The sequence below is a fragment of the Hyperolius riggenbachi genome, chromosome 1 (assembly GCF_040937935.1).
Source record: "Hyperolius riggenbachi isolate aHypRig1 chromosome 1, aHypRig1.pri, whole genome shotgun sequence".
NCBI classification, from domain to species: Eukaryota; Metazoa; Chordata; class Amphibia; order Anura; family Hyperoliidae; genus Hyperolius; species Hyperolius riggenbachi.
In genome coordinates, this window is record NC_090646.1 from 234,871,075 (window position 1) to 234,885,675 (window position 14,601).

The following is a 14,601-nucleotide window of genomic DNA, read 5'->3' on the forward strand; positions in this document are numbered from 1 at the left end:
TTTTTTAACGAGTCAGCCTCTTCCTTACCACCAGCTAGGTTAAATAATAAGATATCTGCCAAGATAAATGAAAGCAGTTTGTAGAAATACATCAAGTGGTAAAGAGACCATACAGTGAAAACAAAACATTCTTTCGATCTCGTTTTCAGCTGGAGTTATAATCACATCCAGGGTCTGTTTTCTCTCATTTGGTACAGAGTACCCATATACTGGCTTTTAGGACTTAGCCCTGCTACTTCCTGTGAGACAAGAGCCATGGCTCCCTCTCTAGCCAAGATAGAGATATCCACAGCATTTCTAATGTTTCACTACCTTCCAAATTATATGCAAACTCTGGAGCCTACAATTAGTGTTTATTTCTCCATCTGCACCTCATTACATGTCAGGTACTGTTTAATTACTAATCAATAGCATAAATAAATCACACAGAAGAGCAACGATTATTACAATTTATTTAGAATAATAATAAAACAAAAAATAATGTATAGCACAAGAGACCCAAGACAGACACACAAACATAAAAACACATTTAAAATGAATGTTATGTGTATAACAAACTTTTAATATTTAGAAACAATTGAAACCTTTTTTTAAAACTGTCAATGACTGGCAATTTCGGCATTTCCAGTCAATAAGTCTGATTACGAATGCCTATTGAATACGAACCAAAGGGTGCATAAAATAAGTGACAGTTCCCCTGTAGTGACTGATTATGTCATGTTCTATTAAAGGGTGTGCAAAGCAGTTTAAGAAGTTTTACAGTCATTAACATTCTTGTTATTGTCCGGTTGGTCCCACCATTTATTAATATCATTTGTTTCAGTAGTGCTTCCAGTGTTGACTTCATCTAGAGAAAGAGAAAGAAAGTTCAGTCAGTGTCATCTTACAACTACATGTAGTTTTTGTCTACCGCAGTAGAAAAGACACTAGTATTGAAAGAAAACTAAATGTGGGCTTGACATAGGTTTCCTGGAAATATAAAGTATTCAATAAATTAAAAATGGAATCAGCCTTTGCAAAGTACTGGCTTTTAGAACAGAAGGAATGTTGAAAAAATGTTGGAGGAATAATTTCCGGCACTTGCCGGTACTTGTACCCGAAGCAAGGCATTCATGCTTCACTTTAGACTAGTGGGAGAAGCAAATATGCTTAGCATATAAAATCCACTTTCATATAGAAATATACACAAACAATATAATGTGAATCTCATATTGTTGGGGGATGGGAGGGGATGTTGCACTTGGAATTGTATAACACATCTTCTAGTTATTTGCTATACATCCTTCACAGCAGAGCAGTTTTGCAGAGGGTAGTGAGCTTATGCTAATTTGTGTACAGCTTTTTAGCCAGTTCCAGAAATTAGCATCCTCTTACTCCACCTTTGTTGGAGTAAGAGGAGCACCTACATGGTGCAACCACACAAGCTAATGGTTATGGAGGGTGAGGACAACCACACCAGCAGCTGTCTGAAGAGGAGACATCACAGATCAGCAAGTACTTGCCTTGCAATAGAACACCATGTAAACCCACCACCCTGTGATGTTGGTAAAGTGCTAGGGCACATAGTTTGGAGGTTGAGGGGCAAAGATTGTTAAAGCAGTATAAAACCCTGACATAATATTCAATAAAAACAGGTTTTCCTACATGTTTATATGCCATACTGTTATCATATTTGCATTTGTGCATAAGTATTATTCATTTAGAGATTACAAGTTCCCAAAAGTAAATTTTTTTGCTTTGAGAGCTGCCTTTGCATTTTATTAATAACTGGTTTTATTCATCTTGTATTGAAGGCAGAAACGCTTTGAATGTCTGTCTGTGTCCAGGAGCATCTGCACAGTCAGAGAATGTGTCACATTCTTCACTTGATACAATTAAGTAAACACAAGATAACATTATCTCCACTTCGGATGCGTCCAGCTTTCTCTCTGCACTGAAATTTCAAGCCCTGTGTTTGACTAATTAAATGCTGTTCTAGTAAAAACAAATGGTGGTAGTATATAATATGCTGTAAATAATTTTTTAGAGCAAAGAAGAAATGCTGGGTTTTATTCCACTTTAAGTGGGGCACAAGTTGGGAGAGAATAACTGGGGCACAAGATGTGGGCAGGCCAGACAACAGATACAAATTGAAGTGCTGATAAGGCAGGAACAGAGAGATATTTGATGTGAATGGGGTGGCAAAGGGATTCAAAGTGAACAGGGACGGGCAGTGATTGGGACTGCATTTTGTTCCTGTGCACACCTGTAACCTTCCTGGCGGTAAGCCCGAGCTCAGCTCGGGCTATGCCGCCAGAAGGGACCGCTCAGGCCCCGCTGGGCCGATTTGTATAAATTTTTTTTTGCTACACGCAGCTAGCACTTTGCCCCCCCGCCGCTATCAGTCGAGCCGCAGCCGCCCCCCCCCCCCCAACCCCGTGCGCTGCCTGGCCAATCAGTGCCAGGCAGCGCTGAGGGGTGGATCGGAGTCCCCTTTGACGTCATCCCGCCCATCGCCATGGCGACGGGGGAAGCCCTCCAGGAGATCCCATTCTTTGAACGGGATCTCCGATCGCCGGAGGCTGGGGTGGGGTGTGGAGCGGGTGGAGGAGACCTTGTCTCGCTACATGATATAAAATTTTTTTTTTTTTTTTTAAACGGCTGTGCTGCCCCCTGGCGGATTTTAATAAACCGCCAGGAGGGTTAAAGCAAACATCCTCCTTGACCCTGCCACTGGCTGAGACCCTTTTCGATTGCAGCCATGCTTCCCTTTGTGCACAAAAGCGCATGTGCGAGTAAGGCTGCACCAGTGCAGTAGCACAGAGTTGGTTGTGGACGAGCGGCTTTGGCTTACAGCACAGGCATAGCTATACATGCACATGTGCAGTACGGCCCAGTATGTACTGATACACGGCAGAGTGCATATCTTTCACGATTCCTGTCGGATATGTTCTGAGGGTCCATGCGTGGCAAAACGAGGAGGTGGGAAGTATCAGCTCTATACAGAGGCTACCCACTACCTAGGCAAATAGCCAGCTTATTTTGAGCCCTCTAGAGTTCACGTTAAGCTAGGTACCCCAATACAATCACTGTTGCCCACAGGGATCGGGAATCGATCCTTCTGGCGACAGAACGGTGCCCAGTTCTGTATAGATGTGTTGCTAGTCTGCAGGTCAGTACTGGAGGATTAAGGAGGGAGAAAAATACAGTCGGGCTGCATTCGGCCAAGAATATCAGGCAGGCTGATCTCTGGGAGGATCAGGGGCTGCCGTACACAAACACGCTAGACTCTCAGCAAAGGCGGTATTTATTGGACGCCCTGGCAGAGTTTAAGCTAAGTGTTTATACACACCTTTAGTCCACAGATATGCAATTAATGTGTAGAGCCTGGAGCAATTTCACAAATTATTCATTTAGTAAAGATGTGTTTCTAAGCTGCATAAAGACACTAAAGATGAGCAGAAGCCAAAGTGTCAGGGACTAAATTTTGGTCAGCAAGACAAAGTTCCAACATTTAAGTGCTGTTAAATAAACTTCGAAATACAAAACATTTTAGACCAAAATGTTTCAAGCCTCATATGCTGGAGTGGGCACTGCAGGAGAAAGCATTGAGACTGGAGAGGACCAGGCAAAGGAGCTGGGGTCAAAGTAGACAAATATGGAATGAAGGATCAGGGACTTAAAAAGTGTACCAGAGATTGGGGGAGCAATCAAGCGGAGGGGGTTGGAGGAAGCCCCAGGTCTGTATATTTTATTCCTGTGGCCCCATCTCAGGGTCACTTCAAAGGACAACTGAAGTTAGAAGACCATGGAGGCTTCCATATTTACTTCCCTTTAAAACAATACCAGTTGCCTGGCAGCCCTGCTGATCTATTTGGCTGAAGTAGTGTTGGAAACACAGCAGCAACAAGCATGCAGCTAATCTTGTCAGATCTGAGAATGTCAGAACCACCTGATCTGCTCCATGCTTGTTCAGGGTATATGGCTTAAAAAGAACCTGAACTGAAAATAAAAAGTCAAAATAACCACACACAGGTCATACTTACCTTCTGTGTAGTCTACTCCTCAATCTCTCTCTCCTCTCCTGTGTCCCATTTGTCCACTGTGATCAATGGATTTCTCCGTCCTCCATTTTAAAAATAACCATTACCCAATAACAGCTTCCTGGTCAGAACACTGTTAAACTGTAATATCACCCACTTGAGCCATAGAGAAACATGGATATAACCTAACACATTCAGTTGTAACTGACAGCTGCTGATCTATAACTGACAGCAACTGGTATATTTTAGTTCTGACAAAATATTGTCAGAACTGGAAGGGATCACTGTAAGAAGAAAATGGCTTCTGAGAGGAACTGACAGCGAGGTTAGTATGTAATATTCATTTGCAGCTACATCATGTGTTTATTTTAAATAATTTTACTCACTTCAGGTTCCCTTTAAAGTATTAGAGGAAGAGGATCAGCAAGATAGCCAAGGAACTGGTATTGCTTAAAAGGCAATAAATATAGCAGCCTTCATATCCCTTTTCACTTCAATTGTCCTTTAAAAGTAACCCGAGGAAGGTTGGCATATTTATTTCCTTTTAAACAATGAAAATTGCCTGGTTGTCCTGCTGAGCCTCTAACTCTATTGCCCGATACACAGCATGCGATTTCCCATCAGATTTTAGGTCGTAAACATTTCCGACAGGTCCGACCTGTTTTCAGATCATTTTTCTGATGGATTTCTGTAATCTGTAGTTCACTACTGTATAAAACCGATTGGAAATCAAATCAAACCTATTGGAAATTATCAATTTGACCAGTCGATATGACGGGGAAGTGCATGGTGTGTATTAGGCAAATACTTTTAGCCGCAGACCTTGAGCAAGCACGCAGGTCAGATGTTCTGATTGAAGTCTAACTGGATAAGCCTCATGCTTGTTTCGGGTGCATGATTCAGGCACTACCGATGCCAAAAGGATTAGCAGGACTGCTGGGCAACAGGTATTGTTTAAAGGGAACCTTAACTGAGAGGGATGTGGATGTTTCCTTTTAAACTATACCAGTTGCTTGTCAGTCTTGCTGATCTCTTTGACTGCAGTAGTGGCTGAATCACACACCTGAAACAAGCATGCAACTAATCCAGTCGGACTTCAGTCAGAGCATCTGATCTGCATGCTTGTTGAGGCTAAAAGTAATAGAGACAGGGGATCAGCTGGAGAGTCAGACAACTGGTATTATTTTAAAAGGAAAAATCCATATTCTTCTCAGGTTATGTTCCCTTTAAAAATAAATAAATATGGCAGTCTCCATGTGCCTCTCACCTCAGGTTCTTTTTAAGAGAGCCGACATCCCCTATCAGATATCCTATACTTAAAGTTTACCTGAGACAAGGTGTAAAGAAAAAAAAAAAGTACTTACCTAAGAGAAAGGCAGAGGCTCTCCACATCCTCCTGGCCCTCTCCGTTGCCACCCTGCAGTGAATCATCCTCCAGCCCCATGAGCATCAGGGCTTTCCTCGCCGTCCTCTTTAACCCCTCTGTTCTGGCGCTACGACTCCCAGTAATCCGGTTAGTTGCCCGCAGTCTTTGCCTCCTGCACATGCGCAGCCCTGCCCTTCTGGAGCATTCTACCCCTGTGCAGTACTACTGCGCAGGCGCAGAACACTCCAGGGGATGGGAGCACGACGAGGGGTGCGCACATGCGCAGAAGGCTGCAGCTGCCTGGATTACCAGCGGCAAAACGGGGGACCCGAGGAGGACGGGGAGGGAGGCCCCGGTGCTCATGGGGTTGGAGGAAGTCCCAGGTAAGTACAAAAAGGGCTAGAAAACCATCTCTGGTTTCCTTTAAATTCAAAGGGATCCATTTTAGCTTGAGGTTCGATATTGTGTAGCTCAGACAACATCAGGACATGTCAGTAGAACATCTGGAAACCCTTGGTTTAGGGTATTCTAGGGAGATTCAACAGAAAATGGTGGAGAAAGAGGAAATTTGGAATTGACACCACAGGTTGTTATGAGGCTGCCATACTTATTTCCTTTCAAACAATACCAGTTGCCTACTTATCCTGCTGATCCTGTAACTAATACTTTAGCTATAGACCCTGAAAAAGCATATGCAGATCAGGTGTTTCTGACTCAGACCTGACAAGATTGGCCACATGCTTGTTTCTGGTGTTATTCAAACAATACTGCAGCCAAATAGATCAGCAGGGCTGACAAGCAACTGGTATTGATAAAAATAAATAAATATTGCAGCCCCCATATTCTTTTTACTTCAGTTATTTAAAGAAACCCTGTAACAGAAAAAAAGTGCCCCTGGGGGTACTTCCGCCGTTGCCCTCCATTCAATGGTGGTCTCACTGGGCCCATCCAAACGGTGTCTATTTACCTTCCCCGGCTCCAGCGCAGGTGCGGCTCTCGCCTCGGGATCAGGCGGAAATAGCCGATCCCAGTCGAGACTGCTCTACTGCACAGGCGACTTGGGATCAGCTATTTCCGACAGATCCCGAGCAGAGAGTTGCTACTGTGCCTGTGCTGGGAAATATTGCAGGCACAATAGCACCTGTGCCACAGCCTGACAAATTGTCGGCTGTGGCTTCGGAGGGGCCCAGCGAGACCATTGTGGGACGGAGGAGAATGGGGGAAGCCTCGATAGGACACAGAGGCTTCCCCCTCCCGAGGCAAGTACCCCTCAGGGGCACCTTTTTTTTATTACAGTCTCTTAAAGTTTCACATTTACAATTATGTAAATCCTTCCATGGCACTGTACAGTATGATGATGCATACAATAAACATACGCAGCTACATGCACAACAGGAGGAACTGATAATACACAATGAAATGATATGCCAAGTCAACAATGCACACATCAGAAACTCATGAAAATAGGATTCATTCATTACCGGGTAATGTGCCTAATGTGGAGTTGTCAAAAAATTTGGTTGGATAGTAAGGTAAAGATTTGGAGCGCTCATCAAAGAATTTATCTTTAACTGGGCTTGCATTTTCCGGCAACCTGGACTTTTTGCATGGTGACAGAGGCAAGGTGCTGGGCAGCTGCCCTTCAGTTCTGAGAGGTGATAAGGCACGTTTATTGCTGAGATCAGACTTTCCCGGTGACGAGACAGGAATGCTGTGCCTGACTGCCTTTTTGGGGGATTTCACTTCAGGTTTGTATAACTTTGTCTTGCTTGGGGACATCCCACGTTTTCTCAGCATTCCAGTCTTTCCAGGTGAAAACAGGTAGTGGGGTGGATGCTCGGACTTGTTCGGCGACACAGCACTGTTCTGTGATGAGGCGTCAGGTTGATGTAATGAACCAAGTAAGGGTGAAGGTGTTTCCAAACTTCGGCCCTGAGACTTTTTAAGCTCCTCTTCTCTATTCGATGTATTTCTTCAAATAAATAAATACATAAAATAAAAACCAGTAACAGAATAATAATTTGCATAGCTGCATAAACACAAAAGCTGTAAAAGTTATATAAAAACACACCCAAAAAAAGCAATTTCCCCCTTTAGTGCTCCTCCCATTTATTCACCAATAATTGTATCACTACTTATCACACCGAAACGATTTACATCTTTTTTTTCACCACAAATTAGCCGGGGGGGGGGGGGGGGGGGGGGGTGATACTTGCTTTCAGTAATTACCTTTTCTATGCACGTTATAGCGAACTAAAATAAAGGGGGTGGGGGAAGGTTTAACCACTTGAGGACCCACCCTTTACCCCCCCTTAAGGACCAGCGTTGAATTCTGTGATCTGTGCTGGGTGGGCTCTACAGCCCTCAGCACAGATCAAACACCAGGCAGAGAGATCAGATCACCCCCCTTTTTTCCCCACTAGGGGGATGATGCGCTGAGGGGGTCCGATCTCTCCTGCCTGCGTGTGGCTGGCGGGGGGGGGGGGGGGGGGGGCACCTCAAAGCCCCCCTCCGCGGCAAAATTCCGTTTCCCCCTCTCCTACCTGGCCCCCTGGTGATCGGGGCTGCACAGGACGCTATCCGTCCTGTGCAGCCTGTGACAGGACGTCCCCTGTCACATGGCGGCGATCCCCGGCCGCTGATTGGCCGGGGGTCGCCGATCTGCCTTACGGCGCTGCGGCGCAGCAGCGCCGTACAATGTAAACAAAGCGGATTATTTCCGCTTGTGTTTACATTTAGCCTGCGAGCCGCGATCGGCGGCCCGCAGGCTATTCACGGAGCCCCCCGCCGTGAATTGACAGGAAGCAGCCGCTCGCGCGAGCGGCTGCATCCTGATTATTTAGCCTGCAGCCGGCGACGCAGAACTGCGTCGCTGGTCCTGCAGCTGCCACTTTGCCGACGCGCGGTATGAGTGCGCGGTCGGCAAGTGGTTAAAGAATAGTTTCTCCATCTCCTATAGTTGTAAAACGAGCAATGCTACTATAAATAAAACCCACACAATTTTATTTGCCCAGTTGTCCTGGCTATCAACATTTAAATTATGTTCCTAGTACAATATATGGTGACAATATATTATTTGGAAATAAAGGCATACCCAATCAACAATTACAAGCCCCTTGTTTGCTAAAATAAAAATATATTCATTACATACATCTTAAAGCTCAGACTCTAAGGTAACTATTTATGTGTTTTCCTTAAACTGTCACTTTTTTTTAACGTGTTGATTTTTGGTAGCTATAGGAGAGGGTGGGGGTTAATAAAGTTTTAATCAAAGAACCACTATTGCGAAAAAGAGTACAAATTAAAATACATGTAAACACGTACAAATAATCTCTTCCAGGGTAAAATGAGACATACATTCCTTTTCCCCTATGTTGCGGACAGTAGGTAGTAGAAAGACAGAACCTACAGGTTTGAGGCTAGTCCATGCCTCCATAGGGGATTCTCAGCATGGCCTTTATCATTTATAAAGACATCCCCTGAACAGGTTTTATACAAATATGCTGGCCAGCATCCCTGCTCATTGCACACTGTTTTGGCAGTTGGATGGATCAACTGCCATTAAAGAGAACCCGAGGTGTGTTTAGAGAATGTTATCTGCATACAGAGGCTGGATCTGCCTGTACAGCCCAGCCTCTGTTGCTATCCCAAACCCCACTAAGGTCCCCCTGCACTCTGCAATCCCTCATAAATCACAGCCGTGCTGAGGCTGTGCTTACATCTGTAGTGTCAGTCTCAGCTGCTTCCCCGCCTCCTGCATAGCTCCGGTCCCTGCCCCTTCCCTCCAATCAGCAGGGAGGGAAGGGATGCAGGCGGGGACCAGAGTTCTGCAGGAGGCGGGGAGAGCAGCAGACTGACACTATAGAGATAAACACAGCCAGCTCTGACAAGCTGTTTGTCAGCAGCGTGGCTGTTATTTATGAGGGATTGCAGAGTGCAGGGAGACCTTAGAGGGGTTTGGGATAGCAACAGAGGCTGGGCTGTATAGGCAGATCCAGCCTCTGTATGCAGATAATATTCTTTAAACCCACCTCAGGTTCTCTTTAACTAAGTGCTTTTGAAAATAAAGAAGGCCCTGAGAAACCTCTGTGGGGAGATAAGCTGGTCCAAACCTGTCGATTCTGTCACATTTCTATTACCTACTGTAAGTCACAGTAACATAGGAGAAAAGTAATTTATAGTACATTTTACTCTAGAAGAAATGTACTTATTTGTATATGTTTACATACATTTCAATTTTTATGATTTACGCGATAATGTTCCTTTAAATGCATTCATTTAAAAAAAAATTTGTTTTACATTACTTTTTCTTTTTGGCCACCAGGCACTATGCTTGTAGTTTTAAGGCATGTTGATTCACTCACAGGGGCTTCAGTTGGTTCAGGGAACACATATTCCCCACCAATCAATCACCTGTAACCGCCGACGGGAAGGAGTGGTGGGAGCACATGTACCCAGCGTAACAACACTTAACACGGATACGCGTCCAGATAGACTACAGCAGCTCCTATGTGGATGACTAGGATCAAGTGGTTAAAAAAAAACAATTTTTTAAAACCCAACTGCTACTTTCATAAAGCCTCGGAGAGAATGGGTAGTGACACCATGCGGGGTAAGTGGGGAGAACATAGCTCTCAGCCATAGCTATCCGCCTGGAGGATTGCTGACCAAGCGGCCGAGGAAGTTCAGGGGCCACTGTAAGCACGCTGGATTCTTGGCAGAGGGGTTTTTTTTTTTGGGCCGCCTCGGCAGAGTTTCATCTAGCGTGTGTATGGGGCTTAACTCTGTATTTATCAATGTGGGGAAAAGTTTTTGTTGCCTGGAGAGTCACAATTCTATCCAGAAATTAACACACACACACTTTCCACTGGATGTGTTTCAATTTGCCGAACGCATGTGGTTTTCCGCTTGCAATGATGCTGGTACTAAAATATAAATCACCCTGTGCAGTTTCCTTTAGTGCAGGGGTGTCAAACGCAAACACACAGTGGGCCAACCTTGATGTCTAGTGGCACTATACAGTTCCCTTAGGTCTCCTCTATCCCCTATACAGTTCCCTAGTATCTAGAGGCCCCATATAACCTATACAGTTCTTTGGTCTCTAGTGGCCCCTTTCTCCCTTACACAGTTCCTTGGTGACTACTGGCACTGCTCCTTCCCCTATACATTTCCCTGGTGTCTATCATCACCCATTCGCCCCTAGAAGTTCTTATATGGTGTCACCAATCTGTTGAATTAGAGGAGAAATTTTGACTTTAATTCTTTTAACTGCATTACCTACGATTGCAGGCATGACTGGGGACATGGTTACGGGGAATGGGTATAAATGTATTGCTATCCCCATGCATATCTACTGCATTCCCAATGACTGTGGCATTCTTGTAGTTTTGCTCCAGTTCAATACACAATGTGAGGGTGAAAAGGCTAAGGCTTTCAATGTTGTTACATCGGACAAAATAAATCTGAAGGTTGCCATGGAAGTGGCTTTATTGCAGGACATCCAGGTGAACCATACCTTGTTCGCTGCTGGTACTTTTTCTTATAGTGGGAAATTTCTCTTTTCAAAGCAGCATTTTCTGATTGAAGCATAAGCATTGCTGTGCTCTGAACAATGCCACTGCCGCCACCACATGTTGCAGGATATGAGGAATGATAATTCTTGTCAGGACAAACTGTGGAAATAAAGCAGAGTAAGTAACTTGAAGTCTGAAGACACATCAAGAAAATGTGAACCAGAAACATAGGCTGGGCACTGTCTTCAAAGCTAGTTTATTCCATGGCCAGTGACACAGCAATAGGGGATGCAGAGGTTGCAACTGCCCCGGGGCGCTTAGACCAGAGGGACCCATTAGGGGCCCTCCATCCATCTTATTAGCTTTTCATTGGTGCTATGCTGGTAATGAACAGCTCTTTATGAGAAATGAATAGTAGTAATCCTTAACTGTCTCCTTACTCATATTACACCTCTGACACTGCAGCTGTCCTTGATAGGTTTTGGGGCTCCATATCAATAGAGTGCTTGGGGCTCCAGGTAAAAAACTCACACTGGGGCCCCAAGCTCCTCAGTTACACAATTGGCCGTAGCATAGCGGGTACATACATCCATAGTGTGGAAAATACAGCTAGAGGGGAATGGATAAGAAGAGGTGATGAACCAGGGGATGATAAGACGGCACAACAGCCATTTTGCGTCGTCATTGCACCACTTGCTTTACTGTGAGCAAGTCTAGTGAAGCTGTAGGTCATCAGGAAACAGGTGAGCAGACCCCCAGAGCATAACCGCATGATAGAGGGCCCCTACTGCAACCCCCAAACTGGTACCGAGTGCGCTACACTAGTTTGAACTCTGGACGCATCGATAAACTTTATTCAGCATCATTACAACACATTAGTCATGCTTATGTATACGTACTGGTAGCATCATCATCATCTTTTTTGGATTGTCTTAGTAGTTCTTTTAATTTCCGCACACACTCTTCTTTATATTCAACACAAGCTTTTAAGGAAGTGATTCTGTAATAAAAAGAAATATACGGTAATTATTGATTTATATAGCATCATTTTACATTGCACCATTAATACAAATTAGTGGAAAGCCGTGTAAGTTCAGGTCTATATCGACGATGGAGGCTGTGGGGAGGAGTGAGCTAAATGAAGAGAGCTTCCTGTAATTTGCGCCTATCGGTATACAGATGCTGAACATAGACACTGGTAATGCATACATGTATTTATTTTTAGAAGGAAAGAAAAATGTTGGGGAAAAGTAGTTTACAATTTTTATTTAGCCAAGGTCTGCCCATTGTAAAATCTTTCCTTCCCCCAATATACATTTTTAAATGATTCCATGTGGTAACATATTTACAGCTGGTGGGTGCATCACTGCAGAATGTTTGCTTACTGTGTGTTCCGAAGTCAGCAGAAACACCTGGTCTCCCAGAATACTCTAGGGGAAGAATTCTGCATAATCAAAAACAGCCAATGCTAATCACCACAGAGAGGGCAGGGTTTCTTCTCAATATATGCAATATATAGATACAGCAAGTGTGACGCTGAAACCAGGATAATTAATGTTAAATTGTTTACACTAAATTTACTACATCTTCTATATGGGACTACAATGACTCAGATCAGCAGGTAATTGCTTTGTCTAAATAAATATGGCAGCTTCCTAAGGCCTCTTAGTACAGGATTCAATTAAAGCAAAAACGTGTCCAGACCCTGTAACCAAACATCATTCAAGACGTACATTTGGGTAATTTTATAAAAACGTATACAAGGTTTCTTGAATATTTCAATCACTGACTCACCATGTGGTGTGAACCAACTGGATGGATGTTGTACTTTTCAATACTACAGCAAACTAGACCCGGGACTGCAAGGTCAAGTCCTGGGGGCTACTTTGCTGTTGGATTGCTTTATTCACTAGGGTCAGAGGCTCCTGGTCTGACTTCCTGGTAAGAGGAACATGCATCCACAGGTTGAGTGGTGGGGCCTTACATTACATGTACTTTTAAATACTCCCAAGCAGGCACAGGGTGTTGTGTATCACAATGTTTACATACATCTGAGCATGGGGTTTCTGGCTGGTTGCCCTTTATTAAGTGCCCATACATCTCTCAGTTCTGGTACATTTTAAAGCAGGTACAAAAGGATGAGAGCCCATGAATGCAGGAAAATGGGATGTGATCACCCGTTTCATTGTTTTGCTCTTTCACCAGTGCTGATTAACTACCTAGCAATACACAAAGTACATGCTCCTTTACCAGATGGAAGCACTCCCCTCAGATTAAAGAAGAAGGTGCTTAAAGGGATACTGTAGGGGGGTCGGGGGAAAATGAGCTGAACTTACCCGGGGCTTCTAATGGTCCCCCGCAGACATCCTGTGTTGGCGCAGCCACTCCCCAATGCTCCGGCCCCGCCTCCGGTTCACTTCTGGAATTTCTGACTTTAAAGTCAGAAAACCACTGTGCCTGCGTTGCCGTGTCCTCGCTCCCGCTGATGTCACCAGGAGTGTACTGCGCAGACACAGACCATACTGGGCCTGCGCTGTGCGCTCTTGATGACATCAGCGGGATCGAGGACACGGCAACGCAGGCGCAGTGGTTTTCTGACTTTAAAGTCAGAAATTCCAGAAGTGAACCGGAGGCGGGGCCGGAGCATCGGTGAGCGGCTGCACGGGCACAGGATGTCTGCGGGGGACCATTAGAAGCCCCGGGTAAGTTCAGCTCATTTTCCCCCAACCCCCCTACAGTATCCCTTTAAAGGTTGTGACCAAATTTCAGACAGAAAAAAAGCCATTAACCACTTGACGACCAAGTGTGGTTTGCCTGATCTGTGCTGTGCTGCGTGGGCTCTCCAGCCCGCAGCACAGATCAGGATTATGCCAGGGCGATCAGACTTACCCCCCTTTTTCCCCACTAGGGGGATGTCCAGCTGGGGGGGTTTCATCGCCGCCGGCTTGCTGTGCTTTGCGGGGGGGGGGGGGGGGGGGCTCATCAAAGCCCCCCTCCGCAGCGTTTTCTGTGTTCCCTCCCTCTCCCTCCCTACCTCTTCCTCCCTGGGCTGCGCAGGACGGATATCCGTCCTGCGCATTGTAGGATAGGCTTCAGCCTATCATATGCCGGCGATCCCCGGCCAATCAGAGGCCGGGGATCGCCGATCTGCCTTACAGCGCTGCTGCGCAGCAGCGCCGTATGATGTAAACAGCGGGGATTTCTTCCCCGCATGTTTACATTTTGCCGGCGAGCCGCGATCGGCGGCTCTCCGGCTGTTCACGGAGACACCTTCCGTGAACGGACATGGAAAGAGTTTCCATGGAAACCCGCAGACGACCAGTTTACGCCAATCAGCGTTAGCTGGTCATCAAGAGGTTAACCCTTTGCACACTAACATACATCGACTTACTGCACACCAGTCACAAAAATGCAGTTATTTCAGGACACAACCCTACTGCTAAATAAAAGTCGAGTGTTCATGATAAAAACATGCTTGATGCTGTGGACTCATGGCAGTTAAGAGGCTAATCTGGGTCTGTGTGTGTACCTATCACTAACACTAAGATGAATAATGTTCCTGATCTTAATAGGCTGATGCATAGTACTTTTGCTTGAGTCATTATGCATGTTGCAAGACAAGTGGTAGGTACACACACATATTCAGAGGAGGCTCTTTGTTGGCCTATGCGACCACAAAATCATACGCATTTCTGTAAAC

At 45.1% G+C, this 14,601-nt stretch overlaps 1 protein-coding gene across 1 annotated transcript in view; it reads right to left on the bottom strand.

Annotated features, from left to right (window-relative positions):
• Window positions 1–432: 432 nt before the first annotated feature.
• Window positions 433–14,601, bottom strand: part of LOC137570039 (centromere-associated protein E-like) — a 63,841-nt gene continuing 49,672 nt past the window's right edge. The window contains exons 7-10 of the mRNA XM_068278890.1: window positions 11,801–11,901; window positions 10,904–11,060; window positions 6,870–7,360; window positions 433–847 (exon numbers count right to left, since the gene is read on the bottom strand). Coding sequence (XP_068134991.1) covers window positions 747–847; window positions 6,870–7,360; window positions 10,904–11,060; window positions 11,801–11,901 — 850 coding nt within the window. The 3' untranslated portion in view covers window positions 433–746. The remainder of the gene's footprint in view (window positions 848–6,869; window positions 7,361–10,903; window positions 11,061–11,800; window positions 11,902–14,601) is intronic.